The sequence below is a fragment of the Neopsephotus bourkii genome, unplaced genomic scaffold (assembly GCF_033783945.1).
Source record: "Neopsephotus bourkii isolate Nb327-2 ecotype Australia unplaced genomic scaffold, CSIRO-AGI_Nbou_v1 NB_739, whole genome shotgun sequence".
NCBI classification, from domain to species: Eukaryota; Metazoa; Chordata; class Aves; order Psittaciformes; family Psittacidae; genus Neopsephotus; species Neopsephotus bourkii.
In genome coordinates this window covers 764630-791693 of record NW_026901237.1, presented here as the reverse complement: position 1 = coordinate 791693, position 27064 = coordinate 764630, and the positions used below count along the sequence as shown (strand labels likewise).

Genomic DNA, 27064 nt, shown 5'->3' with positions numbered 1-27064 from the left:
TTTCTGGGCCTTCTTGTCTTTGTGCCCTGCAGGGCTCCTTCCTCTTCTTCACCTAGAGATTCAGAGCCTGATGTAGACTCCAGATTATCCCACAGACTAACCAGATGGTTGTGAACTGATTGCACAGATGACTTGACGAAATGGGAAATACAGCCAGAGAGTGGATTCCCTTGAAAAAAATTGTTTCAAATTGGAAAAAAAAAGAAGCTCAAAAGAACACCAGAGAAAGCACAGGGAAGCACATAATATGGAAGGACAAAATTTCCCTCCTGCCTTTCTCACAGTCCCTTGAAAACCCATAAATGAAAAATATTGCTGTGTCTGTTAAACAGTGACACCAGGGGAGTAGCCAAGGAGTGACCTGGTCCAGCAGCCCAGGACACAGGTTATTCTGTAGAAGCAGCTGTACCCACTGGTGAGACTGGACCAGCTCTAGCCTGCATGTTTGTCTTCCCATTCAACCCTGATGATCCTTGAAGAGTATCTCAGGCAAGCAGTTGCAGAGGCATTGCTGCATCTCCTGGGCTAGCATTTAGGACTAGAGAGGATGGGGGCATTTCTATTCACTTCAGAGGGCTTTAGGGTAGGATGGGAGGTAATGGGCATCGACCCAGCATAATGACTGCTGCTCTCAGGCCAGGGGTCTTGGCAGTCGGAGCCAGAACAGAGGTTCTCTCTGCTCCGATGGGCTTGGATTCAGTGTTGCATTGATGCAGAATGACCCCTGCCTGCTTTGCTAAGGAGCAAGGTTGAGCATTTGCAAGGGAGAACTCACATTAAAGTCTGCCAAGAAGGCTCTGGCGACCATATGGAGCTGGGAGAGGGGTGGGGGCCAGCCCTGACCCATATTGTATGGAGGGCACTGTCGCTGACCCTCTCCCTGCCCTCCTGGGGTGGCTGTTCCCATATAGCTCAGGTTGTTCCACGCAGCACTCAGAGCTCAATAAGACAATTAAATCCTTGAGTCCAGGTTTTAGTGTTTCCATGTGCCGCCAAGTATCTTAATCTGTGCTGCTTGAGGAATTTTTATCCCATGGATCCCTTGGTATGCCTGGAATGTTTGCTTTTCCTACTGTGTGCGCGTGTTTGAGGCACTCCTGTAAAAACAAGAGCTTCCTGCCTGCCTTGTAAATCTCTCCTTGATTGGCAGAGTTGCCTTTGGTGATTAATCAAGGGGCAAGCCAAAGCTGACACCCGCAGGGAGCATGCTCCTTGCAAATGCCCGGCACATTGGTGAGAGACCTGGGAGGGGGACCAAGGGAGCTGGCCAGTCTCCAGAGCCTGCTGAGGAGACACATGTGGTGACACCAGTTTTCGGTAAGAGCCTGGGAGAGGAAGAACTAAACGGAAATTCCAGCAAGCTAAGGAAATGCTCCAGAGGGTTGGGACTTCAGAGGCATTTTCTATTGTATCATCAAGCACACAGCTAAACCATGCAGCTCTGCTTGAAGGCCTTTGCTCAGTGGCCAACCTCACCTTCCCACCTTGGGCTGGGCTCCGGAAGGGTGAAGTTTACCCTGTGCACAGATGGTTTCACCAGGAGACGGGCCCAGGACATCGTAAAAGGGGAGACTGCTGAGAAGACCAGGACTGCCTTGTTGGTACCCTCATCATGCCAGGGGATGTTCAGTGCTGTTAAGGTGTCATGTTCATGTCTGGTACACTGCTTGTGTTTTCACCACAACACAACTCTCAGGCATGGCTCAGGTGTTCAGATACAGCTGGCACTGAACCCAGTAGTGACACAGAGCCAGTCTGTCCCATGCTGTGTGGCTTCTGGCCACATCTGATTGTCTAGTTTATTAACACAGTAGCTGGGAAGTTGCTTGCACAAGAATAAGGGGGCAGCAGCAAGTGTGGCGTCAGGGTCCTTACCTGGGGAAGTGCTGGAGGCTGGAGGAGACCTCTGCCTCCTTCTCAGACAGTCAAGGTGGTGTCATTTCTTACTGAGGCTTTTCCTACCGTCATCCTGAAATCCTGATGGATTTCAGCACCCACAGTCTTCTCCTGGACAAGCTGTTAAGACACAGACTAGATGGCAGCCTGTCACAAGTGGGAATCTATAGGAATCGATACTGGACCCCACACTGCTCAACATCTTCATGTCTCCTTACCACCCTTTTTATCATGGTCTGCAGGAAATGTGTATTTTTCAGACCTCCATGTCTATGTGTGCATGGGTTCTCCCTCCCCCCAGGGATCCTTGGAGGCCTCTTTCCAAGGGACAGCCACTATCCTGGAGGACCACAAGGTGACGGAAATGCCACTGACCTCCTTCTTCCCCTTCTTGGTGTGATGCATGCTAAGAACTGACCTCTGGGCCATCCCTCACCCTCTCTGTCCTGCTATGTACCTTGTCCCAGTGCCTCTCCCTTGACATTTCTTTCTGTTGAGAAGCACTCCTATCTGTCTCCTCCTTTCGATACCCAAGCAGCTCCTGAAGCAATGGGGAGCAGGGCAGCTGGTGTCCCTCTGCCCCTCTGGGTGCCACCCCTCTCATTTTGCAAGTGGTGGATCCAAATTAGGGTGCTGACCTCCTGCTTGACTATGAGTAGGGAATAAGGACAAGGAGGTCAGGTCAACCTGGCAGAGAGAAGTGTTTAAGCATGGCCAGTGAGGGGATGCTGCCCATGGCACTTTCCTGGCTAGCACTGTGTCACCCCACCTCCCACCCAGTGCTGGGGCAGGGGATGGAGCTGCCCCCTCTGCGTGTGATGCTGGAGCCATAGAGGGGGGGGTTCTCTGCCTGCATTCCCATGGGCAGGAAATTACACCCAAGGATTCACATTCCTCAAGAAAGTGAAAATGCCTCAAACATGAGAACAAAGTGGTCAAACTACAGTGAAAGGCTTTGCTATGGAAATGCAGATCCATGTCCCCTGGGCTGGTGACTCCTGATGGGCTCTGGCAGCGAGTGCTCAACCTTTGTTCTCACTGGCATCTCTTGGCGGATGTCAGCAACTGAAACCAAAGCCCCTCCACCGGCAGGTCAGGAAACAGGGAAATAAAGGACAATTTCACATCCAGGAATGGAAATGACTCAAGGGGGTTAAAATGCACAGAAGAGGAGGAGGACAAGAAGGGTACTGGCCCCTTTTTGATGGCAGCAAGGCTTTGTTACAAGTATGCACATTGTTCCTCACATTTCCTACCTTCCCCTTACAATAGGGTTTGTTCGTGCTGCCTGTTCAGCACACAGAGGCATCCAGCCTTACTGCCTCCATGCACAGCTCCATGGTGACAGCTTCCCAAAGGTTGGGCAAGTCTCAGGGCTGTCTCTGCCACCAGGACTTAGGTTTGGTGCTGCTGGGTGGCTGCTGGAGCCTGAGCCAGGAGTGGGGACAGCCAGGAGGGTGAAGCTGCAGCACTGCAGAAGATACCAGTGCTCATGAATCCATGATATCCCATGTATGAGCAGCAGCCCAGTGGTTCCCCTCCTCAAATTCCTCAGAAGGAACTTTGTGTATGCACCCATGGCATCACCTCCTTGTGTGTCTGATTTATGGAGAACTGCAGCAAAAATCTCTTGCTGGAGAGTGGGGATATCCCCTGGGTTACCAAGGTGCCAGTTTTGGAACATCCCAGCTAGGACAAGCAGTCCTGCCCTGCCCCAGGAGAACAGGAGAGTACCCAGGACAGGGAAGATCAGGCCTGGCATCTTGTGAGGTGTCTCCAGAACTGGCATGCGTGGCTGGAATGCTGGGTGGAGAGGAAGTGCCCAGGAACTGTTTTTGCTCCCTGCTCACAGGGATGCAGCATCCTCCCACTGTGCACCTTGCTCCTTGAAGCAATACAGGAAAGGCACTCGTGTGATTCGTTGATCTCCAGCTCTCCTTTCCACCTGGTTGCACTTGGAATTGGGAGCCTGGGAGAGAAGCAGGTATCTGGAGGGAGCTTTAGAGGGAAAATCGCTGCGGAATGGCCAGAGAATTCAGCAGTGGTGCACCTTTACCACCATAAACATCATCCCGGGAGATGCACTGCAACCTCTTGTCCATTACAGGCACCTCCAGCTGCCTCCAGCTCCCTGGTTATCCAGGCTCAGCACAGACCAGGCATCTTGTGAGCTGCTGAGGACGACAGCCGAGGTGATCTCATGCTGTGAATATTCTCTTGGCTCATTCCTCACACTCCAACGCCTCACTGATAAGGCTCTGTGGTGAGGTCAGTGGGAGGGATTTGCATTGTGGAGCTGTGTGTCACCCGGGGAGCCTGGGACACTGGCACCTGCGCTCCCCGCTACTCCCAAGGATCCAGCCCAAGCCAAGTCCCTGTCCCACTGCACGCTTTTCCGCCATACACTCCCACCTGAGCAAAGGGTCACCACTGCTGCCTGTGGGTCCAGCCTAGCATGGGGATGCCAGCTGCTATTTCAGTTCTAAGAGGAAAATGAAAAGGTCCAGGCTTTTCTTACCTTCAGCATTAGAAAGTAAAAGAGGAAACTCTTCAGATCACTTTCCAAAGGGGTGTTATCAGCCCAGGAGGGGTTTCCTGATGCCAAAAATAGAGCAGTATTAAGATAAGAAGGGAAGCAGAATGACGCAGGCACAGATAGGCTAGTGGATGAGCTGAGGGAGTTGGGCTGGCTCCCCTGGGAAAGATCAGGGCAGAGCCACAGACAGGGGCTGTGCTGCTGCTGGGATTGGTTTCTTGGGGTGGTGCATCTGTCCATCCATCCATCCATCCATCCACCCACCTGCATCCACCCACTGCTGGGCATGGGCTGGTGTTTCCAGACTCAGTGTGTGCTTGGGGACACAGGGACAAGAGCTGTGCCCTCCTCTCTTCCCTGCAAAGGGATAGATCCTCACTGGGTTTTTGAGGTCTCCCCCATACCCACAGGGCCAGCGCAGATTTCAGACTGCAGACTCCGAAACCCCAGCTGGGTGATTTGCCTTGTCACTAGTGAAACTGCGCTGAGAAACTTGTTTCTTTTTTTGTTGTTTGATGAGCTCCCTCGCACTAAGAACAGGCTCATGACCTGCCTGGGTGGGGATGCTCTTAGGCCTTGTTAAGCTCAAATCCAGATTGACCACGCCAGGGCTGCGTCCTTCATCTCTGGGTCTGTAACGTGGTGCACCTTTTCCTCCAAGCTCTGATCCTTCTCCCCCTGCACCTTCTCTGCATGCCACCCCTCCTCCCCGCCCACCTCTGAGTGTGTTGCCTGCTACACGTTGGGGATTTTTGTTTTCTTTTTTCCCAGTCTCTTGGAAGAAAACACAGAGGGAGAGAGCTGCACCTTGTCTGCTACCACATCTCACGGCTTTTGGGGAGATTGGGGTGGCCTGGGGGTGATCCCACAGTAGGATGAAGCTGTATTCAGCAGCAGAAGCAAGGAAGCTAGGATGAAGATCACCGCCTATGCCCCCCCCCCAGACCTGCCTCTGGGTCTGTGCTGATAAGAAGCTGTGAGTTTCCTCGCAAAAGAATGGGAGCTTAATGTCCCGGAGCTAATTAGCAATTTTCCCTGCACCTGCCTGTTGGCCACCACTGCCTCCCCTCCAGCCATCTGCTGCCTCGGGGCCTCGCAGGCAGCCACAGCTCTGGGCTCTGCACCAGCAGCCTTGGGCACTGAGGGCCGAGATGGGGCTTGTGTTTCTCTGCTTCGGGCTTGGGGGTTCTCAGTGTCGCCTCAAAGATGAGCTCCTTGGTGTTGAAAGGGGGGAAAAGGATTTGGTCCCTGATGGCTTCCTCCTTGTCCCCCAGCACAGTGGATGAACAAGCCCTGCTGTAGTCCTGTGGCCGTGCTGCGAATGGCGTCCTCCGAAATAGGGGAACAGAGTCTGGCAGAAGGACAGGGGATGCTCAAAGGCACTGAACCCAGTACTAGACAGGCTGGGATGGCTGCACTTGCAGCAAGCTGACATCCCCCTCTGCGGGGCATGTGAGGAGGGGGGACGTGAGGAAACAAGGCATGAGGGCAGAGCAGATGGGGCCAGCAGATTTTTGAGGGGCCAGGTTGGTCCTGCAGACAATGCTGTCTCTTTGAGCTGAGATTAAATGGGAAGATTTATGCTCCAGGACAGCTGGCAGGCAGGGCTGCTGAACCCCCCCATCCCAGCAGCTGCAAGCCTCCTGTGTGCGTGTAGCACACACCAGGCCCCGGCCCACTTCTGCACTGTGTATTCTTGCAGCCCAGAAACCACCTGCGTGCTGGGCTGCCTTCCCAGCACCATGAGCAGCAGGTCGAGGGAGGGGATTCTCTCCCTCTACTGTGCTCTATTGAGACCCCCCTGCAGTCCTGCATCCAGCTCTGGGGCAACAACACAAGAGGGATGTGGAGCTGTTGGAGAGAGTCCAGAGGAGGCCACAGAGATGCTGTGAGGGCTGGAGCTGCTCTGCCCTAGAGACAGGCTGAGAGAGCTGGGCTGGTTCAGCCTGGAGAAGAGACCTTAGAGTCGGTTCCAGTGTCTAAAGGGGCTACAAGAAACCTGGAGAGGGGCTTTGGACAAGGGCCTGTAGGGACAGAACAAGTGGAATGGCTTTAAGCTGACGAAGGGGAGATTGAGATGAGACATGAGAGAGAAGTTCTTTACTGTGAGGGTGCTGAGGCACTGGCACAGGGTGCCCAGAGAAGCTGTGGCTGCCCCATCCCTGGCAGTGCCCAAGGCCAGGTTGGTCAGGGCTTGGAGCACCCTGGTCTAGTGGAAGGTGTCCCTGCCCATGGCAGGGGGTTGGAACTGGATGAGCTTTAACCCTTCCAACCCAAACCAGTCTGGGAGTCTATGGTCTGTTGCAGGCCCCCTGCACGACTGCAAGCGCCCGTGACACCCCCGTGGGCCCTTGCACACCCCGGGCACGACCTCCGTGTCCGCGTTCGTGCCCGTGTCCGTGCCCCCCCTGCCGGCAGCAGCCCCGACGGGACGGGGAGGGGCGGTGCGGAGCGGGGCGGGTCCGGCCCTGCATTCCGGGCATAGCAGCGCTCGGGCCGGCCCCCGCTGCCGGCGGGACGCTCAGTCCCGTCGCTGCGCTCCCCGGGAAGCACCGCCACCGCCCCGCTCCGCCATGCCCCGGTAAGTGCCGCCCCGGAGGGGCTCCCAGCGGCGCTGGGGACGGAGACCTCCGTGCGGGGCCGGCTCGGCTCTCCCTGGCAGCGGGGCGGGGGATTTGCGGTCGGTGGGTCGTGCGAGCCGCCCGATGGCTACGTGCCCGCTCCCGCGGGGCCGCCTTATCCCCTGTTTTCCGGGCCTGGAGGCAGCCCTGGTCCCTGCGGGAGGTACCGGGTCCGTGGGAAGCCAGTACCGACCCCCAGCCCCTACTCCAGCCCCGACCCCTGGCGCCAGCCCTGGTCATGGGTGCGATGAGAGTGCCAGTGCTCAAGCACGGCAGTGGGTTGAGGTCCCTCCGCCACCACAGCCTCCTGCCCGTCCGGCAAGTCCCAGCCAACCTCCCAGTGTGCTGAATGGGATTCCTGGAAAACAAAACCCTGTTGACCGGCACTGCGTCCTGCCCAGGCCGGTTCTTCACCCATTATCCCCTCTTTTCTCCATGCAGGTGTCTCGGCGTGGCTGGTGGCTGCTAAAGGACCTCCGTGGACGCCCTTGTCGGGTTGGAAACGTGGCTTTGCCGACGGCGCGGGCGGAGATGAGGACGGCGGAGGACTCGAACGGGACGGTCCTGCACCGCCTGATCCAGGAGCAGCTGCGCTATGGGAACCTCACGGAGAACCGCACTCTGCTGGCTATCCAGCAGCAGGCCCTGCGCGGCGGTGGCGCCGGCAGCCCCCGCTCTTCCCTGGAGAGCCTCAGTGCCGAGGAGAGCCAACTGGTGCAGCAGTCCACGCGGCAGGAACCCCAGGGCCAGGAGCATCACTCCGACCACATCTACTTGGAGAACAGCGTCTATCGGCTCTGCCAGCCCCAGCACAAGGGCGAGGAGCTTCCGACCTATGAGGAGGCCAAGGCGCATTCCCAGTACTACGCCTCTCAGCGGAGTGGGCAGCAGCATGGAGGGGCCAGCACAGGGATTCGGGGTGAAAACAGCCCACGTGGGGCTGAGAGCAACAGCACCCGATGCTCTGATGAGGGGCTGAAGGACCTGAAGCACGGCCACGTGCGGTCACTGAGTGAGCGGCTGATGCGGCTGTCGCTGGAGAGGAGTGGGGCCAACACACAGAGTCCCATCAGCGCCTCCCACAGCTACCCCCAGCTCTCCCGTCACCACCAGCTGGCTGCCCTGCAAGGGCAGCATCCCGAGGGGCCAGAGCCAAGGGGACCCCCTCCAGAGTATCCCTACGTCATCCCTTCCCAGGACACTTACCTGGCTGAACCCCGACCCTGCTCCCAGGAAGGTCCTGGATTTCAGCATCCCGAAATCAGGTAACCTGCAACTCCCAGGCCCTGCTTTTCAGGTCCCCACTGGGTGCCTCTTAGCTGTGGTGTCCCAGGAGCTGGGATGGATGCTTAGGAGATATGGAATGCAGAGAGCAGTGGGGGGCCTGGGGCAGCAACTGCCAAACCTCTTGTCCTTGTGGGATCAGATCTGGCTCAGCCTCTGGGGTCTGCGGGGACCATTCCCCTCCCCAGTTTTCCTCAGCACAGTTGGGTTTTTCCAACTGGTGATGAAAATCCCACTGCCTCTGCAGACCCAGCCCCCTCCCCATGCACTGGGAGGAATTTGGGGTTAATTTAGGAGCTGGAACCAGCTCAGGAAATGGCTAAATGCGGAACAGGCATGGGGTGGGGTGGAAGGCAAACGTGCTCCCTATTCCATGGAAACCTATCCTGTGGCCCTGAGATGGGGGTGTCCGCATAGCACTGGTTTGTTGCCGGTGCCATGGGATTGCTGCCGAGCTAAGCCTGGGCTAGTGCCGGGTGGTTTAAGGAGGTTATGAGCAGTGCTGGGTAGCTCCCCCCTTCACTTGGGCACCTTGACACCTCCAGCAAAGCCCCAAGTTGTCTGCAAGAGGGTCATGGAGAGGTCTGGGGCTTGGGAGGGGAGGGGGAGAAGTCCAGGAGGGCTGGAAACAACTTTTTTCAGTGTGAAAAACTATGGGAGGAAGGGAATTGGAGGCTTGATGGGAGGACGCACACTGCTGCCAGCCTATCCAGGCGGAGAGCAACAGCATCTCCAGCAGGAAAACCTTCTCCTTCCAGGGAACAAAGAGGGGAAGGGGAGCCGTGAGGAAGATGTATTTATTCTTCCTTGCTCCTATATCATCCCGCAGGAATGCAGGCCCTTGGCGGGGAGCCCGAGCAGAGCGGGGCCGCGCCATGCTCAGCCGCCTTGCCTGGGGTATTCAAGGCGGCCACGGGATGTCGAGGAACTCGGAGCGGTCGTGCAAGGGGCAGCCAGGCTGGCCCTGCTCCTCCGAATATAGACAGAATGTGTTCGTAGTTTGGTGGTGAGGAGCCATGCCAGGAGCCCTTGCTTTGCCCAGAAAACAAAGGAAAGGGGCAGTGCTGCTGGATTCCAAGGTGCATCCTTTGTCGAGTTCTTGTTCATCCGCAGCATCCCCAGCAATAGGGTAGGCCTGGGGGGGCTGGGAGCCCACCCTGACCCACCAGCCAGGAGTTGTCAGGTCAAGGCATCCCTGAAAGATGGGGTTTATTTCCTATGCTTGAGTTAGAAAGGAAATGCTTCCCACAGCTGTAAAGCAGGGTACAGAGCCTCCCTCCTCTTTTGGGGTGAGCTGGAGTCACCAGCACCCGTTTGGGTTTGGAGCAGTCAATGGGACTCTGGGACTGTGGTCAGCTCTCCCTCTCTTGCCAAACCCTACTGAGCATCCTTCTCCCCCTCTGCAGGGTGCTGTCCACCCATGTCCCCACTGCTTTCCTGCCGCTGCCAGGCACTCTGTGCCCAGGTACACTGGGTCCTGCTGGTGTGGAGGCACTAGTGAATGCCCAGGCAGTCTCAACCAGCAACCGCCTGGCCCGAGTAGATGCCGTTCTGCGGGACAATGAGAGGCTCCAGCGGGACAATGAGAAGCTGCGGCGGGAGCTGGAGAGCTGCTCTGAGAAGGCGAGCCGCATCCAGAAGGTGAGCAGCCATGGCATCATTCCCTTCCCCTCCCCGGCTCCCTGCCTTAGATGGGGGGATGCTCAACCAGCTGCTGTGAAAATTCACCCCCTTTAGTGTTTTAATGCCTCCTTCTCCTCCCTTCTGGTGGCTCGTTTCTCCCCGAGCAGCTGTGTTTTAGCAGCACGGCAGCCGGGACTGGGGAGAAGGAGCCCATTCTCCAGTGACCCACTCCCTCTGCGTGTCCCCCCCATCCCTGGCCACCACAGAAAGCTCTTTGTGTGGCCGCACACAAGGGGCGGCTGTTCCCTGCTGGCTGCGCTACAGCAGAGCCAAAACCTGTGGAAGGGACTCCTTTGCAAGCAGAAAAGGCAGAAAATACCAGTTCCCCCCCAAAAATATGCTCTGAGGGCCAGGCCAGGTGGGGGTCCCATGGGTGTGCTTGGGTTGGGCTGAGTGACCCAGGTGAGCTTTGGCCAGCACCTCCCTTTCCTTTCCTCATTCCACGCATATCTAACCCTGGCCTGTCCATTCCTCTGCCCCAGCTGGAGAGCGAGATCCAGCGCATCTCAGAGGATTACGAAAACCTCGTCAAGGCCTCCTCCAAACGGGAAGCTTTGGAGAAAGCCATGAGGAACAAGAGAGATGGTGAGATGCGGCGGCTCCAGGACTTTAACCGGGACCTGAAAGGTGAGGGACCCTCTATGTCCCCATCCCTGTGAGTGCTCTCTGTCCCTGAGCTTTCCCCCCACAGGGTATTTCCAGGCTTCTTCCACTTCCTCTGTCCAAACTCTTGTATTTAAATCTTAATTGGGTTTAATTTCCTTTGGACTAGAGCGGTTGGAGTCTGCAAACAAGCAGCTGGCCAGCAGGACTCAAGAAAGCCATGACAGCAACCAGGGCAGCATGGCAAAGCTCCTGGCACAAAGTAAGTCCCATGGGATACCCATCCTTGCCTGGCTTCCGTGGCATCCCTGAGCAGGACAGAGGGGCTTCTTTTTGGCTGGGCAGGACAGAGGGGCTTCTTTTTGGCTGGAGGAGGAGATGAGTGTTGGGCAGCAGCTCTCGCCCTTCCCTGGGGAGGATGGAGCAGCTCTTGGCCTGCACTGAGCCATTAATCCCAGCCGGCCGGCTGGCGGCGTGACCCACATTCCCTGCATTCCTGCCGCTGTGCTGGCTCTTCCAGCACCAAGGCAGCACTCCCATCCTGCAGCCTGGCCCTTCTCTTACTCCTCCCTCCTCCATGCTGCAGCTGTGCAAGCCTGGGCTTATTTTTGGGAAAATATACCTAAATCCATTACTTTAGCATAGAAATGTGGTGTTGGTGTTATGGGGGAGGGATAGCATTCCCTTCTTTAAGGTGGCTGGATTCATGCCAGGCAGCTTTTATCCTTCATGAGGCAAAATTTGGGCTGAGGGTGTTGGGAGACAAGAAGCTCCCCATGACCCAGCTTCAGTGTTCGCTTGCAGTCCAAAAACCAACCATGTCCTGGGCTGCCTCCCCAGCAGTGTGACCAGCAGGTTGAGGAAGGGGATTCTCCCCTCTGCTCTGCTCTGCTCTGCTCTGGTGAGACTCCTCCTGCGGTCCTGCGTCCAGCTCTGGGGCTTGTTCAGCCTGTGAAAGAGAAAGCTTCGGGAAGACCTTAGAGCAGCTCCCAGTGCCTGAAGGAGCTACAAGAAACCTGGAGAGGGGCTTTGGGCAAGGGCCTGTAGGGACAGGGGGGAATGGCTTTAACCTGACAGAGAGGAGATTGAGATTAGAGATGAGGAAGAAGTCCTTCCCTGTGAGGGTGCTGAGGCGCTGGCACAGGGTGCCCAGAGAAGCTGTGGCTGCCCCATCCCTGGCAGTGTTCCAGGCCAGGTTGGAGGGGGCTTGGCGCAACCTGGTGTAGTGGAAGGTGTCCCTGCCTGTGGCAGGGGGTTGGAACTGGATGAGCTTTAAGGTCCCTTCTAACTCAAACCAGTCTGGGATTCTATGATTTCTATGAAATGGAGACTGTCTACCCCTGTGGCTTGTGTCCCTCTGCCCCCCATATATGTTGTGTGCTGTAGGAGGGATGGCACAGCCAGTTTTTATGGTGCAAAGAGCTCCAGCTTGAGGGCAGTGAATCCTCCTTGCCTGACACTTGGGTGTTCTCTTACAGGCTATGAGCACCAGCAGGAGAAGGAGAAGCTGGAGCGGGAGGTATCCCTGCTGCGCAGCGCCAATGAGGACCAGCGTCGGCGGGCAGAGCTGCTGGAGCAGGCGCTGGGCAGCGCCCAGGCGCGGGCAGCCAAGGCAGAGGCTGAGCTGCGGAAGAAGCGTGCCTATGTGGAGAAGGTGGAGCGGCTGCAGGCAGCCCTGGGACAGCTCCAGGCTGCCTGTGAGAAGCGGGAGCAACTGGAGCTGCGGCTCCGCACCCGCCTGGAGCAGGAGCTGAAGATGCTGCGGGCTCAGCAGGTGGGTGCCGGTGCTGCTGGCAGCCTGTGGTGTGTGCCGCATCCCCCCAGCGCCTCCCCATCCTCTGCTGGGTTTTCACTGTCCTTTCTGTGCCGCAGAGGCAGGCAGGTGCCGTGGGTGCAGGGACGCCGGAGCTGAGTGCCCACACGCTCTCGGAGCAGCTGAGGGAGAAGGAGGAGAAAATCCTGGCCCTGGAGGCTGACATGACCAAGTGGGAGCAGAAGTACCTGGAGGAGTGCACCATGCGGCAGTTTGCCATGGACGCCGCAGCCACTGCAGCCGCCCAGCGGGACACCACCCTCATCAGCCAGTCCCCGCGGCATTCCCCCAACAGCAGCTTCAATGAGGACCTCCTCCTGGCCAGCCACAAGCACCAGGAGATGGAGAGCAGGTAGTCCCACCTTCCTGGAGGCATTTTCCTCCAACAAGCTTGTGCTGTGGTCTGGTTGGGCAGGGTCTGCATTCTTCTCTTTTCCTTCCACCTCCTCACCCAAATTGTGCCACTTTTCCTCTCCAGGTTAAAAGCCCTTCATGCCCAAATCCTAGAGAAGGATGCTGTCATCAAGGTCCTGCAGCAGCGCTCGCGGAGGGACCCCAGCAAAACTCTCCAGGGCTCCCTGCGACCAGCCAAGTCTGTGCCCTCCATCTTTGCTGCCTCAGCAGCCCCAAGCTGGCCAGGGGCTGGCCAGAGTGACCGGCTGTCTGAGAGCAGCTCTCACAGCAGCACAGGTAAATGGAAGCACATCCCTGCTCCTTGCCCTCACTCAGCAGCATGGAATTGCCTGCAATTTCCCCTGCACTCTTGGAATTAGAGAGCTTGGGGAGTGGGGACTTCTTCATTGAGCTGTAGGAGCTCTCAGTCCTTACTGCTGTCTCCTCCAGCAGGCAAAGCCACCAGCGAAGGAGCAGCAGCACCCACTGCCCTGCCGCTGCCATCCCACTCGAAGCACGGCAGCAAGGATGGCAGCACGCAGACAGATGGGGTGGCTGAGAGCAGCGGTCAGGGTGAGGGCACCGAGCGCCCGGCTGGTCTGATGGGTGAGTGCCCCAGGGATGGTGTGGAGGAGAGCCAAAGGTGCTCCAGCATGTGGGCTTAAGCATCAGGAAATGGGCCCTGTGCGAGCATCAGAGATTTTTTTTAAAGCATTTTAAAGGACCCAGTTTAGTCTGGTGGGTTTGAATCCATGCAGGTGCTTGTAGAATCCCAGACTGGTTTAGGTTGGAAGGGATATTAAAGCTCATCCAGTTCCAACCAGGTTGCTCCAAGTCCCATCCAGCCTGGCCTTGAGCATTGCTGGGGATGGGGTAGCCACAGCTTCTCTGGGCAATCTGTGCCAGTGCCTCAGCACCCTCACAGGGAAGAGCTTCTTCCTTACATCTCTTCTCAATCTCCCCTCTGTCAGTTTAAAACCATCTCCCCTTATTCTGTCACTACCTGCCCTTGTCAAAAGCCCCTCTCCAGATTTCTCGTAGCCCCTTTATGCGCTGGAAGCTGCTCTAAGGTCTCTATGGAGCCTTCTCTTCTCCAGGCTGAACCAGCCCAGCTCTCTCAGCCTGTTGCTGTTTTATTTTCATGATGCAGTAATTTTCCCTTGAACCCCTTGTGGGGAGGCTGGACCTGCAGTACACTTGTTGCCAGCCCTTTGGTGGGGTGGGTACTGATGCTCTTTACCTCTCCTCCAGTTCTTATCTTCTTTCTTTGCAGAGAGCTTGGCTGATGTCAGAGCCCCTGACCTGTCTGACATGGTGGAGATCCTGATTTAAGGCCTCCCATGGACTGCACACTGGCCCCTCTCCCCCCTGCCTGCACTGGATCAGGGTGGCAGAGCCTGCAGGAGGGAGGACCGAGCCTGGAGCTCAGTGGTGTCCCTGTGGCTGGTCTCAGCACATGGGCCATGGTCCCCACTCAGCACCCACAGGGGCCTCCAGCTGCGCAGGGCGTGCTGGAGCCCAAGGACCCTGCAGTGGCTGAGGGGGCTCATGACCCCCCTGTGAACACCGAACACACCGGGGTTTTGGACAACAGGAGCAACCTATTTATTGTTCCAGCCTGAAGCAGGGGGCTTCTTCCCATACCCTCCCTCATCAGCTCTGTTCCCATCCCAGCTCCATCCCCATCCCACTTCTGGGTCTTGGCAATTCACATCCACCCAAGTGCTTGGCCTCTGACTGGAAAATCCCTCTCTGTTCACCCAAACCGTCTCCACAAGCTTATGTCTTTGCTCAAGGCCAGAGCCAGGAGGGATCCTCTGGGGTCCCATCAACTGCACAGATCGTGGCCAAGCCAAACACCAGGAGCCCCAACCTCCATCATCTGCAGCCATCACCTTGCATCCTGCCTCTGGGTTGTTATCATGGGCCAGCGAGGGGTTTGGGATTGGGTGATGCTGGAGCAAAAGAGAAAATGATGATGGAGAGAATAAAAGGTGGAGGAGAAATCCCCTGGAAACTGGAGGTGGAATGCTCAGAGGGAGCCGAGGATGGCTGATGGCATCGCGCCTATTGCGGCATCATCCCCTGGCTACTGTCAGCTGGCTTCTGCCTGTAGCCATCGCTGATGCTTCCTTCTCTCCTCTGAGCTCAGACACCTCCCTTCTTGCCCTTCATCTATATATATATGTTCTTTCTCTCTGTCTTTCTTTCTTTCACTCTGTGTGTGCATTTGCTGGACAACTGCATTTTTTATTCTTCTCTCCCAGACATGTACCAAACGCATTCGGTTCTCATGCGTTGTTTACAAAGTGGAAAACAAATGAACAAAAGTTATGAAAGAGGAAAAAAAACTCCCCACAAGTTAATATATTTTATATTAATATTGGTGTTTCTTTGTAAGTATTGTTTGTTTTCGTGCTGTGAACTTTTGTTTTTCCTGCCAAAGACGATGAGTTCTTGTTTGTGCGTTTTAAGTTATCTTGAGTATTTAAACGTAAACCTGGCTGTTTCGATGTGCCGCCCTATACCGAGATTGCTGTAGCATTCCACTTGGTATAACAGTATTTTAATAAAAAAACCTCAAATATTGACCCATGGGTGCTCTTATTTTTCCCCCATGTAATGGGGCAAGACAGAGTGAGGGGAAGGGGCCTAGGGGGTGAGCTGGCTGAAACTTTGGTCCTCCTAAGTTTCCTCCATGGGCACCCCTTGGTGGCCTCATCTTCAGGCACAGCTGGACCTGGCCTCCAAGCTCTCCCCTGGTTTTTGTCAGCCACCTCCAAGTCCTTCCCACTCTGCTTGGCTCTTTGGTCTTGTGGAAGGCCTAGCGTTTGGGCCTTACAGCTTCCACATCATGCCCAGCCTTTCCCCTCTGAGCTTTTTGTTTGCTGCTGTTGTTTTACTTTTGTTTTTAATAGCTGTTGCATTGATGCTTCCCAGGGAGCATCCCTGGGGACTCTGTTCCGGCTGCTTGGGTGCTGCCAGCCCAGCTGGAGCCATCTCCAGCCAGGCTGGGGCTTTCCCTTCTGGACATCACTTGGCATTTACTGGCGGGTCATTTCTTTTTTTTAACGTGCTGTCCTGGGGACCAGGAGATCTTGTGTAAGTCTCTGTAATGGGCTTTAGCTTGGATTAATGCAGAACAACAGCGTAAGGAACCAGCTTTGCTGCCAGCTCCTCTCTGAAAGGTGGCTAAGGACTGCTGAGGATCACCGGTCTTGGTGGGACCATGATGGTGAACACCAGCTTGGCTTTACGATTTCAGGAACGTGGAAGAGCTGTGCCTGAAAACTTGGGGTTTCCTCTGGCTGTGGGGCAGGTCTCCATCATTAGGGAGACTCAGAGCAATGGGAAGTGTGGAGCCCGGTTCCTCCTACTCATGGTTTCCTCTGGATTTTGCTAGTGGGGAAGCAGGCTCCCCCCCAGCTCCATGCACAGCATATGTCTGGAGTGGACCCTTCTGCACTCCCCAGTGATGGGGAAGACTGTGTGTGAAGCTCACAGGGAGCTGCTGCTCCTCGGGAATGTGTTGAGGGGGGGGTCCTGGTGGTCCCCATCCAGGGATCATACCTGCCCTGCCTCCCCTAGCTGCTGCTGCCCTGGAGCTGCAGGCAGCCGCCCAGGAAGGCTTGCAGCATTCCTGGCATACCGCAGCTCTCACGCCCCACACTATTTACCCGAATCCGGATGCCGAGCAGCCTTGCAGCGGGTCTGGCTGTTTGCAGGCAGTTTTCCATGTCCAGGGATCCAGGGAACAGGCTCCTGTTGAGGGTTTTGCCCACCACTCCGCCATCCTCCATCCTGCACGTCACTCTGTGGACCCCTACTCCCAAGGCTTTCACAGTTCCCAGGAGCCCAAAGATGAGGGAGCACAGCACTGTACAAGCAAAGCAGCAGAGAAGCATAGCAAGAATATGGGAAGGGGAAGGAAAATCCCACCTGTGAATATGATAATAGGACCATGGGGGTGGGGGATGCCTGCTCTCCTGCTATGCCCCTATGGATATGGCAGCAGCTGTTCTGGTAGGGTTGCTTTTCAGCCAGAGCAGCAGCCTGATGGAGCTCCACACCTTGGTGCAAGGAAGGCTGGTGTGGGGTGTGTTATCACCTGCTTTATCACTCTGTCATCACAGGCATTTCCCTCCACCCTTTCCACACCATCTCACTGGGTTTCACCATCAGCATCGCTTTATCCCACGTGGCTCCTGCTGATGCCAAGACATGTCCTTGTCACCACAGCACAGCTGAAATACCATATGGGAGCCAAACCTCCTGTTCCTGCTCCTGCTCCCATTCCTGTCTTTGTGATCTCTGTGTCGTTGATACTTGTGTCCCAGCACCCCTGTGTCCTTGATCTCTGCATTCAGAGAGCCCAGAGGAGGCCATAGAGGTGCTGTGAGGGCTGGAGAAGCTCTGCTCTGAGACAGGCTGAGAGAGCTCCAGGCTGGTTCAGCCTGGAGAAGAGGAGGCTCCAGGGAAACCTTAGAGCAGCTCCAGTGCATAAAGGGGATGTGAGAAACCTGGAGAGGGGCTTTTTACAAAGGAATGTTGTGACAGGACAAGGGGAATGGCTTTAACCTGACAGAGGGGAGATTGAGGTTAAATATAAGGCAGAAGTTCTTCCCTGTGAGGGTGCTGAGGCACTGGCACAGAGTGCCCAGAGAAGCTGTGGCTGCCCCATCCCTGGCAGTGTTCAAGGCCAGGCTGGATGGGGCTTGGAGCACCCTGGTCTAGTGGAAGGTGTCCCTGCTCATGACAGGGGGTTGGAACTGGATGAGCTTTAAGGTCCCTTCAACTTAAACCATTCTGGGATTTCTATGATCCCCATATCCCTGCATCCCCATGTCCTCAGGCCTTGCATCCCTGTGTCCCTAAAAGGGGGTGGCAGGAGATGTCTGCCAAGCTGCTGTCTGGGCTGGTGCCTGGATGCAACACCTTGTGTGGGTTGCACATCCACAGCCCTACAGAGATGGAAAGGGGCCAGCAGGCTCTGCTCCGAGCACCACGACCGTCACCCTGGTGCTTTGGTGAGACGCCCTGTCCTGGGGCAGCAGCTCTCTCGTGGGTGAAAGGCAGACACTTGTCTGGCCCGGGGGCTATTTGGGGAGGTATGGTCCCTCCTGTGGTCACAAGGCTGAGGAACTTGTTGGGGCCCCATGGCCATACACCAGGTTCTGCTTTCTGCCGGGAGCACCTCTGTGGCCCAGTGCCACACCACAGCAGCATCTCTACAGCTTTGGTTCCTGCTTGTCCTCATTTCTCCTTGGAGCCTGGAGGTTGAAGCTTGGTCCTTGGAGCATCCTTGGCAGGTCTTTTGTTGGCCCTGATCCCTCCTCACCCCCTTATCGCGCACCTCCTCTCCTTTTCCACTTGCCAAATGCTAGAGTTGGATGGTGAAAGACAAGCTCGACATGACATTCTTATGGTGGAAAATGGCTCTTTGGAAAGCCAAAAATCCCCCACCAGAATCTGGGAGAAAGGGAATTTCTCTCCTCTTCCAATTAATCCTGGTTGCTGTGGGGGCAGCTCGGCAGTGCTGCAGGCCAGCCCTGCAGCCGGCTTCCCAGCAAACCAGTTGGGCAAACCATGGTGCTTTCTCTTGCCTCAAGTCCTGGCTTGCTCGTCAGGCCGGCAGGAATGAAGCTCTCCCCGCTGGGCCTGCTGAACCCTTCTCTTCCCCATCCCTCCCTCATTCCCTGCCTCCCTCTCTCACCCCACCACCTTCTCTGGGGGTCCCCAAGTCCTCTCTGTGCCCAGGCCTTTCTGGAGGCTCCCCCATGGCTTTATTCTGCTGAACGACCAACGCTCCTCCCACAAGTTGGACTTTGCATCCCATTGCATTTACAAGGATACCCCTAAGATTCCCCCTCCATGCAGAGCATCAGTGTGTAGTGCTGGAGCAGAGACAGGACCCGGGTGGTGCATGTTGTTATTTAGGGGAGGTACATGGCCTGATGGTGGCCAGGTGTCCTCTGGGATGCTCCATCCCCCCAGCCATAGAGCATCCTCCAGCACCAGGAACTCCTCTGTCCTCCCCAGCCCCAAATGCCACCCAAAGCCCTTCCACTGGGTCCCACAGCCGGCGCTGTGGCAGGGACACCCAGGTCCTGCTTGTGCAGGCAGCCGGGAATGCTGCCTGGCACTTTGCTGGGGTAAGCAGAAGTGGTTGGGCCGTGGCGAGAGTACGGCAAATTCCTCATTCCTCCTCCCTGCGCTGTGCTGCCTGCCTGCCATCTTTGCATGCAAACAGTAAACAGGCTGTTATTATCCCGGATGCTTTGAATATCTGTGGCTATTTTTTCTCTTCCCAGTATTCTAAAAAGGCAAAAAATTCCCTGCGGTTTCTGAGTCAACTTTTTTTTTCCTTGGTCTCTTTTCTTTCCTTCCCACCACCTCTGTGACCTTGAAAACCCAGGCAGATGAGCTTGCTGGCCCTCTCTGCTTGCACCCATTCCCTGGCTGCTCTCGCTGTGCCCCACAGCCAGCAGCAGGTGAATTTGGGATTAAGCCTGGTGGCAGAGCAGCTCAGCACCTTTCCTGTCACCTTCCCTGGCAGAGCTAGCAGGGGGGTACTTGAAGAGGATGGGGATGCTCAAGGAGGATTGGGATGCTCTGGGGGTGCAGCTCCTGCAGGCAGCTGGGGTAAGGGCACAAGATGCTGCCTGTGCTCTTTTCTTTGTGTCCCCAGGCACTGGAAGATGTGTGTGGAGCATCCTGACCATCCAGCCCCTGAATGCAGCAGGTATTCCCCAGTTCGCTCCACAGCTCCCTTGGCAGGGATAGGGCTCCTTCCTCCTCTTTCCTTCCTCATCCTCCTGCAGCATAGGCCTTTGCTTTTAGGTGTGATCCCCAAAAGCCTTCCTTAGACTCAGCACAGGGGCCTTTGGGTCAGCATGTGGCAGGCAGGGGCATGGCTGCAGGCAAAAGACCCTTTCCAGCCCAGGGTTCAGTTATCTGCATCTCTCCAGGAGGTCAGAGCAAGTGCAACACGCACGGGATGGGTCAGGGCTCCTGTGTCCCCACCAGCTCCTCTGGTGAGATTTCTGGGATGCTTCAGGTGCTCCAGCAGACAAGGAGCAATGGGGAGCCTCAATGGATGCCTGCAGTGGGGAAAGGTAGAGGAGGTCGGTGCATTGCTGAGGTTGGCAGAGACCCCAGGAGATCCCAGATCACCTCCCCACCTGGAGCAAAGTCATAGCAGGAGACTCAGGACCTGCTCAAGTGGAGCTGCCACTGCCTGCAGGGATGGGGGTCGCCCAGCATCCAGACAGACCCCATCAGAGCAGGAACACACAAAGGGCTCGCAGGATGCTGGCCATTATTCATGTCAGCCCCATTGGTGTTTGAGCTGTCCATGGCCCAAGGTGACTTTTTATTTCTTTATTTCCTTTTATTCTTTACCCAAAAATCCAACTGTAAGTGTATCATTCCATTTGGGAATTCCTAGTGGGCAGGGTTGTTTTCCAAAGCTTTTCACTTTCAAACATGCTACTGAAAATATTCAAGCAGAAACAGGAAAGAAAAGGAAGTCAGCATCCTGCAGGGACTGATGTGGGCTTGGTTATTTGGTTTTGCTGCAGCAAGGAAGTGTTAGAGGTTTGTGACAGGTCCCAGCACACTGTCTCTGTGGGACCAGCATCAGCACATGGGGCTGGATTGACACAGAATAGACTGAATGCCAGCTCTCACCATAGGGCCCTGCAAAGTGCTTAGCCCAGATATGCAAAGGAAGACAGGGATTAATTAACTGGAATGGAGGAAAATCGTGGTCATTAGAAGCTCATTTAGAAGAAAAAAGGCTCACACTAGGCTCACAGCACTTCCCCAGCAGGATGGTCAAAGGTTGTGCAGCCACAGGGGATCAAGAAGGTTGGACCTATTGCCTTCAGAAACACAGAGCTTCATTCATAGAATAGAATCATAGAATGGTTTAGGTTGGAAGGGACCTTCAAAGCTCATCCACTTCCAACCCCCTGCAATAAGCAGGGACATCTTCATCTAGATCAGGTTGCTCAGAACCACATCCAGCCTGGCCTTGAACACTGCCAGGAATGGTGCATCCACCACCTCTCTGGGCAACCTGCACCAGTGTTTTACCACCCTCATTGTAAAGAACTTCTTCCTCCCATCCAGTGTGAATCTCCCTCTTTTGGCTTAAAACCACCATCCCTCATCCTATCACAACAGGCCCTGCTAAAATGTCTCTCCCATCTTTCTTATAGGCCCCTTTTAAGTACATTTCCCAGATCTTAAAGCAGCACCGAGCCCCTGCTCAGTAACACTGCTCTGGAAATTTCAAGTGAAACATCTTCTCATATGGAAGTGGCTTGGGGTTGGGTTTTTGTCCCCCCTTCTTTAAATATTAACCCCCCTAATTTCTTCCTTCCAGGAAGAAGTCCAGCTTGGACTTTTGGCCTTCCTGCATGCTGAGGGGCAAACACTTCATAGGAATTTGTCTTCCCTTTCTGCAGCTAAAACTCTTCTAAATCACCAAGCATGAACTTGTGTTAACTGAAGAGAAGGTGCCCATTCCTCACTGTTCTCTTGCTTAGGAAAATCACTGAAATACTTAAAGTTGAGGGAAACCGTTTGCTTCAGGCCAAGGGAAAGTTTCAACTCCCCGTGCTTGGAATCTTACATGTTCAAGGTTTCCCTGAAGCTCTTCACTGGGGGAAAAGGAGGAGGGGGGTGTTTGGAAGAATCACTTCCCTTCAGAGTTTCAGGGAGAAAAACACAAGCAGCGAGAGGCAGAATGTGAATTTTGGCCTCGATGGAACATGACACAGGCTGGAAAATATTCCCACCCGCATTTTTACAGCCTTAAAGCACAATCCTGGGCTGGTTTTTTCCCTTTTCCTCTTGCATAGGGTCCAGCATGAAGTAACACTACGCCAGCAAAGTGATCCCATGGCATTCCCCAGCAATTTGTAAGCAATGCTGTATTTGAGGAGTAAACAGGGGTCGGTTCAGTGGGTAGGTCAGGGCCAGATGTGCCCAGACCCAACAGGCAGCAGTGCCCTGCCCCTTTTGGGAAGCAAGGGCAAGACTCCGCCACCACGAGTGGCTGTCCTGGAACTCCTGGCATGTCTTGGATCCACCAGAAGCTTTGGAGTATGTTTCCAGGGCAACCAAAACACACAGGGTTTTTCCAGTTGTCTCCTCCCCACTGCCCAGAGAAAAAAGTGGAATTAAAGAAAAAAAACATAAGAAGAAAAAACAGTGGAGGAAATTCTGATGAAATCAGACCGAAAACTGGCAAATGTGTCCCTCTCCCTGGCCCCCCCCCGCTGAACTGGACTGGACATGGGCAGGGAAAAGATGCTTGTGGTGCAGGCGAGGTTGTCTCCACATAGGGAAGCACACCAGGGCTGCCCTCGCCAGTTGTGGCTATTCCTAAACTGGTGCCCCCTGATGTGGCTCCATCTGGGAATAGAGCCACTGTGGAGACATCACCCTGCGGCCACTATTTTGGGTTGTGCCCCTGCAGAGCTGAATGTGTGTCTCCAGCACCTTGGAGCCCAAATGCGTCTTGCTTCTGCCCCGATTCATGGAATTACAGACTGGTTTGGGTTGGAAGGGACCTTAAAGCTCATCTTTTAGGCACTGGAAGCTGCTTTAAGGTCCCCACGGAGCCTTCTCTTCTCCAGCAGCATCTCCTTGGCCTCCTCTGGACTTGCCCCAACAGCTCCACATCCCTCTTGTGTTGTTGCCCCAGAGCTGGGTGCAGACTGCAGGGGGGTCTCACCAGAGAGGAAGGCTCAGCTCTGCCCAGCACCCAGCTTCCCCATGCAGGGCTCACCGGCAGGTCAGGAAGGGCAGATTCCAAGTCCCGGGCATTTCTTCGTTTTCTGCGCTCTGTTTTCTTGTTTATCACTGCTTCCAGGGCGTATTCCCTGCTGTCCTCCTCTTCTATGCCAGGCGTTTGCTGGCAGCGCTGCTGATTGAGCTCCAAGCTGGCAGTGAGTCCTCACCCTGCTGCAGAGCTGCAGCCAGGAGGGTGCAAGGGAAGCCGGGCAGGGAACACAGGAGAGCCCAGTTTGGCTTTGCAAGGTTCAATGGGACTGTAAGAGAGAAGACAACCCATGCAAGAGAGGGACAAGTGTGCCACGAATGCAGCTGATCTCAGCTGGTGGCTTTGTAGGCACTTGTGCTGCAGAACAGGAGTGGGGACAATGAATATTGCCCTGCAGATTGCTGCACCATGGACAGCAGGAGGGCTTTCTCGGGGGGCTGAGGCTGCGGAAAGCATCACTGTGGTAAAGAAAGTAAGAGCATGTCACACTCCTTAGCTTCTGCTTGCTTCAAGGCAGGAGAACTAACCCCCACACTTCCATGCTTTTCATGCTCTACCAAATACCATCTCCACTCCCAAGGAGATGGTCCAAACACCATCTCCATTCCATGGTCCAAGCACAATCTCCATTCCATGGTCCACCTCCATTCCCATCACTCTTTGGAGGCTGGTGCCCTGGCAGGATGAGCACTGAAAACTGGTCTGAATCTGGAGCATCTCCAGCTCCTCAACCTGTCCTGGCTCCCGTGCTGGGGATCCTTGTTGCTAGAATTAGGGACCCTTGACATGACCACAGCACAAATACTTAAGAACGGAATCATGAATGTGGAGGCTCCTGTTGTATTGTGGATCCTTCTTGCTGCCTCCCCACGCAGCCTTGCATTGCACAACCAGAGCACAGCTGTGCATCTCCCTGACTGTCAAATCTCACTCATGGGCCATGGAACAAAGCCTTGGGATGACAAAGCAGCAGCGTGACAGAGTGAGCTCTATCACCATAAAACAAACATGAGGCTTAACCCTTGAGAACCAGCATGGGCAGAGCATTCCCAAGCATCTCCATTTGGGCCGTAATGTTCTGCCTGTTGGTCCAAAGCAACCTCAGTCCCTTTTTTGCTGGAAGAATGGAGCAGATGGCCTTTCTGCAGTACCTGCTTTCAGGGCTTTTCTTTCCCTTGAAGTTGTCATTTTGGGACAATGGGTCTCTGCAGCTCAGCTCTGCTCTCTTGTCCCCAGCCAAGGATATGGGTCAGCTTCTTCGGTGTTTCAAAAGCAGGCTCTCACACCCAAGAGACACCAGTGAACACATTAAGGGCTCAGGAACAGTCTTCCCTTTGTCAGACAAGAATGTGCCAGGTAACCCTGGATGCTCCCTGAGCTTTGCTTTAAGAGCATGACTAGAAAGTGTTGGCTGGCTCCAGCGTGCCGAGGCAAGCGCTGCCTCTTCCGTCAGGTTCTGCAACAAACCACCGGTGCTTTGCTTTTGTGCAACACCTGGAGGCCTTCCAGAAGCTGGGGCAGGTAGGGGAGGGATGGGAACCTGTGTCGCTGAGCCTCCCGGGAATGCTGCCAGGTCAGTTTGCAGGCCCACATGGGGTGTTTGCTGCTGAGCTCCATCCCCAGGGCAGCTCCATCCCCTCACTCACCTGCTCCCCAGGAGCAGGACAAAGGTGGATTTAATGATATCTTGCTTTATTCCACCCTGTTGTTGAACCACAGTTTCTTATTGTCTGCAGAGATCCCTCCTATCGTATTCTGCTGCTCTTAAACTGTGAGAAGTCTGCAAATCCTTTCAAAACTCCCCAACTTTCTCAGCTTCCCTGAAATCCTGGGGCTTCACTGCCCTTGAAAACCAGTGGAATGAGCAGCATTTCCCTGGTGTCGTAATGCTGGCATAACAGGGTGGTGAATCAGTGGGGATCTTTCTGCCTGAACCATGTTGTATCATTGTTATTGCTGAAGCTTTTCTATTTTAAGCCATAAAGCCCCATACAATCCAGTCTAAGTAAATGGCAAGTAGATCCATCATATCCAGTTTCAAACCTAAGGACTGCTGAGAACTGTATTAATGCAAAACTATTCTGGTTCCTGAGACCCTGCTCCAAACAAACGGGATGCCATGCGGTAATCCAAGCGGTGTGTAACATGATGAAGTGTAGAAATAGCCCTCGTCGTCCTTTGCCTGGGTGTGTCAGAGGGGCAGGGGGAATTAGAACACACATGTTTGCCTTGGAAAGATGAGCTGAAAGTTAGCAATGGGTTTAGGGCTTGAATCTACATTCAGTTCTGGTTTCTGCCACAATACAGACACTAAAGCAGGTCAGCTTTGCTTAAAAACCTCATGAGACCTTCAGCCTGCGCTGCCTCTTTGGGATCTTTAAGTAAGACCCACTGAGTCAAGGTGCTCAGCTTCTGAAAGGTAGTCTCCACTTTGCTGCTGCTGTCCCACTGAGGACAGGTTTGTCTTCTCCAGGTTTAGAGCTGCGTGCTGCATTGAAACCAGCTCACCCTGTAGCATGCAGTGCACCTCCTGCTCTCCCAGCTTTTCCAAGAAAAGGCTGTTGTACTTGCAGATTGAGGGACAGGGGCCATGGAGCCACCAAAACAAGGACAACCGATTCCCCAGATGGCCCAGCAGAACATGTCCTGCATGGGGACATCTTTGGAGTGCCTGGAGGTGATGGGGGAGTGCATCAGCCCCCAGGTCACAGAAGCATTGCTTGTATGTTAGTACCCCCCTCGCCTGGGGTGCAGGGTGAATGAACTCCAGCGCTGGAGTTTGGAGCGGACACTATGTCCACATTCTTCAGCAGCGGGCTGGGAATGTCAGCTCCTGTCCCGACGCCAGAGGCTTGCATTCCTCCTCGACACTGCTCCTAGAAAATGCCATCCCAGAAGGGTGTTGGGGAGAGGGGTGCCACTTTGTCCAGGGGGACAGAAGGAGACGTGCTAAGCCCATGGAAAAGCCTTTCCCGTGCCGGTGGGTGTGTGGCAGAGCGGGGCAGGGGTTAGCATGTGTGTGCTCAGAGTGTGTTTACTAAACACTGCTCCAGTCGAGAGGGAATGGATGGAATTCACCCCCCTCGTTCCCTGCCAGACCCCAAGGACACCCGGCGGATCCAGGGAATTCGCTCCTCCAGGCTGTTGCCATGGCTGCGCATTTCTGAGACTCAAGCAGGGAAAAAAAAAAAGAGAAAGAAGAAAACCAAAACATTTTATTGGGAGGGAAGAAAAATAGCAGGGGGAAAAAATGCAGCAGAGTAATGAGGAGGGCCAGAGCGTCCAAGAAATGTATTAGGTCATCCTTAGAAACTGGTGCCTGAGGAGTTCTCTGTAGCTCAGGCTATTCTAGTATTTATCATGTGTTGTTTAAACCTGGCACCAGCCGGGGCTCAACAGCACTGTGTTGCTGCTCAGGAACATCATTCAAAGCAAGTCCTGGGCTCCAGGACTACTTGCGATGTGCTGGAAGAAACCCATCCATGTTGGCTGCAGCAGGCAGTCCAATCCAGATGAGCTGCTGGCAGGATGGCTGCGGGGTGTAGCTAGCAAGCAGGACCTGAAGTAGAGCTGGCAAGCAGAGTAGCGTGGGATATAAACTATGAGCAAGATAAAATCCTTGGAGAGGCTAAGCAAGAACAGGCCGGTGGCTGGCTCCAGCGTGAGAATGCAGCTGAGCCAGGGCAGGACTTGCTTATACACCTTTTCCATCATCGATCAAGGGAAGGCAGGCAGGTACCCCTAGTTCCCTGATCCTGAAGGGAATAGTTTATATTAGTGCACCGGGTCTTTAAAACCACTCCATGGGCAGTTTTTTATGAGCAGGTTTCAGCATGTGCTTCGTGCCTATGACGCTTCAGCAAAGCATCCCTTCCTTGTGCAGAGGCAATACAGGGCATCAGGAGCCTGGAGTTCCCACTCTGGCTGCGATGATGCAAGTCTGGCTCATATGCCCCTGTGGTACCAATTTGGGTTTTCATGGGAGTGACAGGCATGCCAAAACCCAGCTGCTTTTAAAATCCTGGAATATTACGGCATCCTTGGCTTTCATATATCATGGGAGGAATCTGGATCTGCAGCAATGTTTATTTTTCACCTCTGCAGTTCTTCATCTCTGCTGTGAGACAGGCTGAGAGAGCTGGGCTTGTTCAGCCGGGAGAAGAGAAGGCTCCAGGGAGACCTTAGAGCAGCTTCCAGGGCCTAAAGTGGCTACAAGAAACCTGGAGAGGGACTTTGGACAATGGCCTGTAGGGACAGGACAAGGGGAAATGGCTTTAACTCGACAGAGGAGGGATTTAGATGATACATTAAGAAGTCCTTCCTTGTGAGGGTGCTGATGCCCTGGCCCAGGGTGCCCAGAGAAGCTGTGGCTGCCCCATCCCTGACAGTGTTCAAGGCCAGGTTGGATGGGGCTTGGTCTAGTGGAAGGTGTCCCTGCCCGT

The 27064-nt window shown here is 54.9% G+C and overlaps 1 protein-coding gene across 2 annotated transcripts; it reads left to right on the top strand.

The window, feature by feature from the left end:
- The first annotated feature begins 6902 nt into the window (after nucleotides 1-6902).
- Nucleotides 6903-15420, top strand: AMOTL2 (angiomotin like 2). Of its 2 annotated transcripts, none has more exons than XM_061354423.1 (10): nucleotides 6903-7013; nucleotides 7495-8318; nucleotides 9744-9978; nucleotides 10503-10647; nucleotides 10793-10885; nucleotides 12102-12397; nucleotides 12496-12788; nucleotides 12915-13126; nucleotides 13283-13435; nucleotides 14103-15420. In XM_061354423.1, exons 2-10 carry the CDS (start codon nucleotides 7585-7587, stop codon nucleotides 14159-14161), a joined length of 2220 nt encoding a protein of 739 aa, XP_061210407.1. In that variant the 5' UTR covers nucleotides 6903-7013; nucleotides 7495-7584; the 3' UTR covers nucleotides 14162-15420. The 2 variants fall into 2 exon arrangements, with proteins under 2 accessions (XP_061210407.1, XP_061210406.1); XM_061354422.1 differs by having other exon boundaries at nucleotides 13280-13435.
- The last annotated feature ends 11644 nt before the right edge of the window (nucleotides 15421-27064 follow it).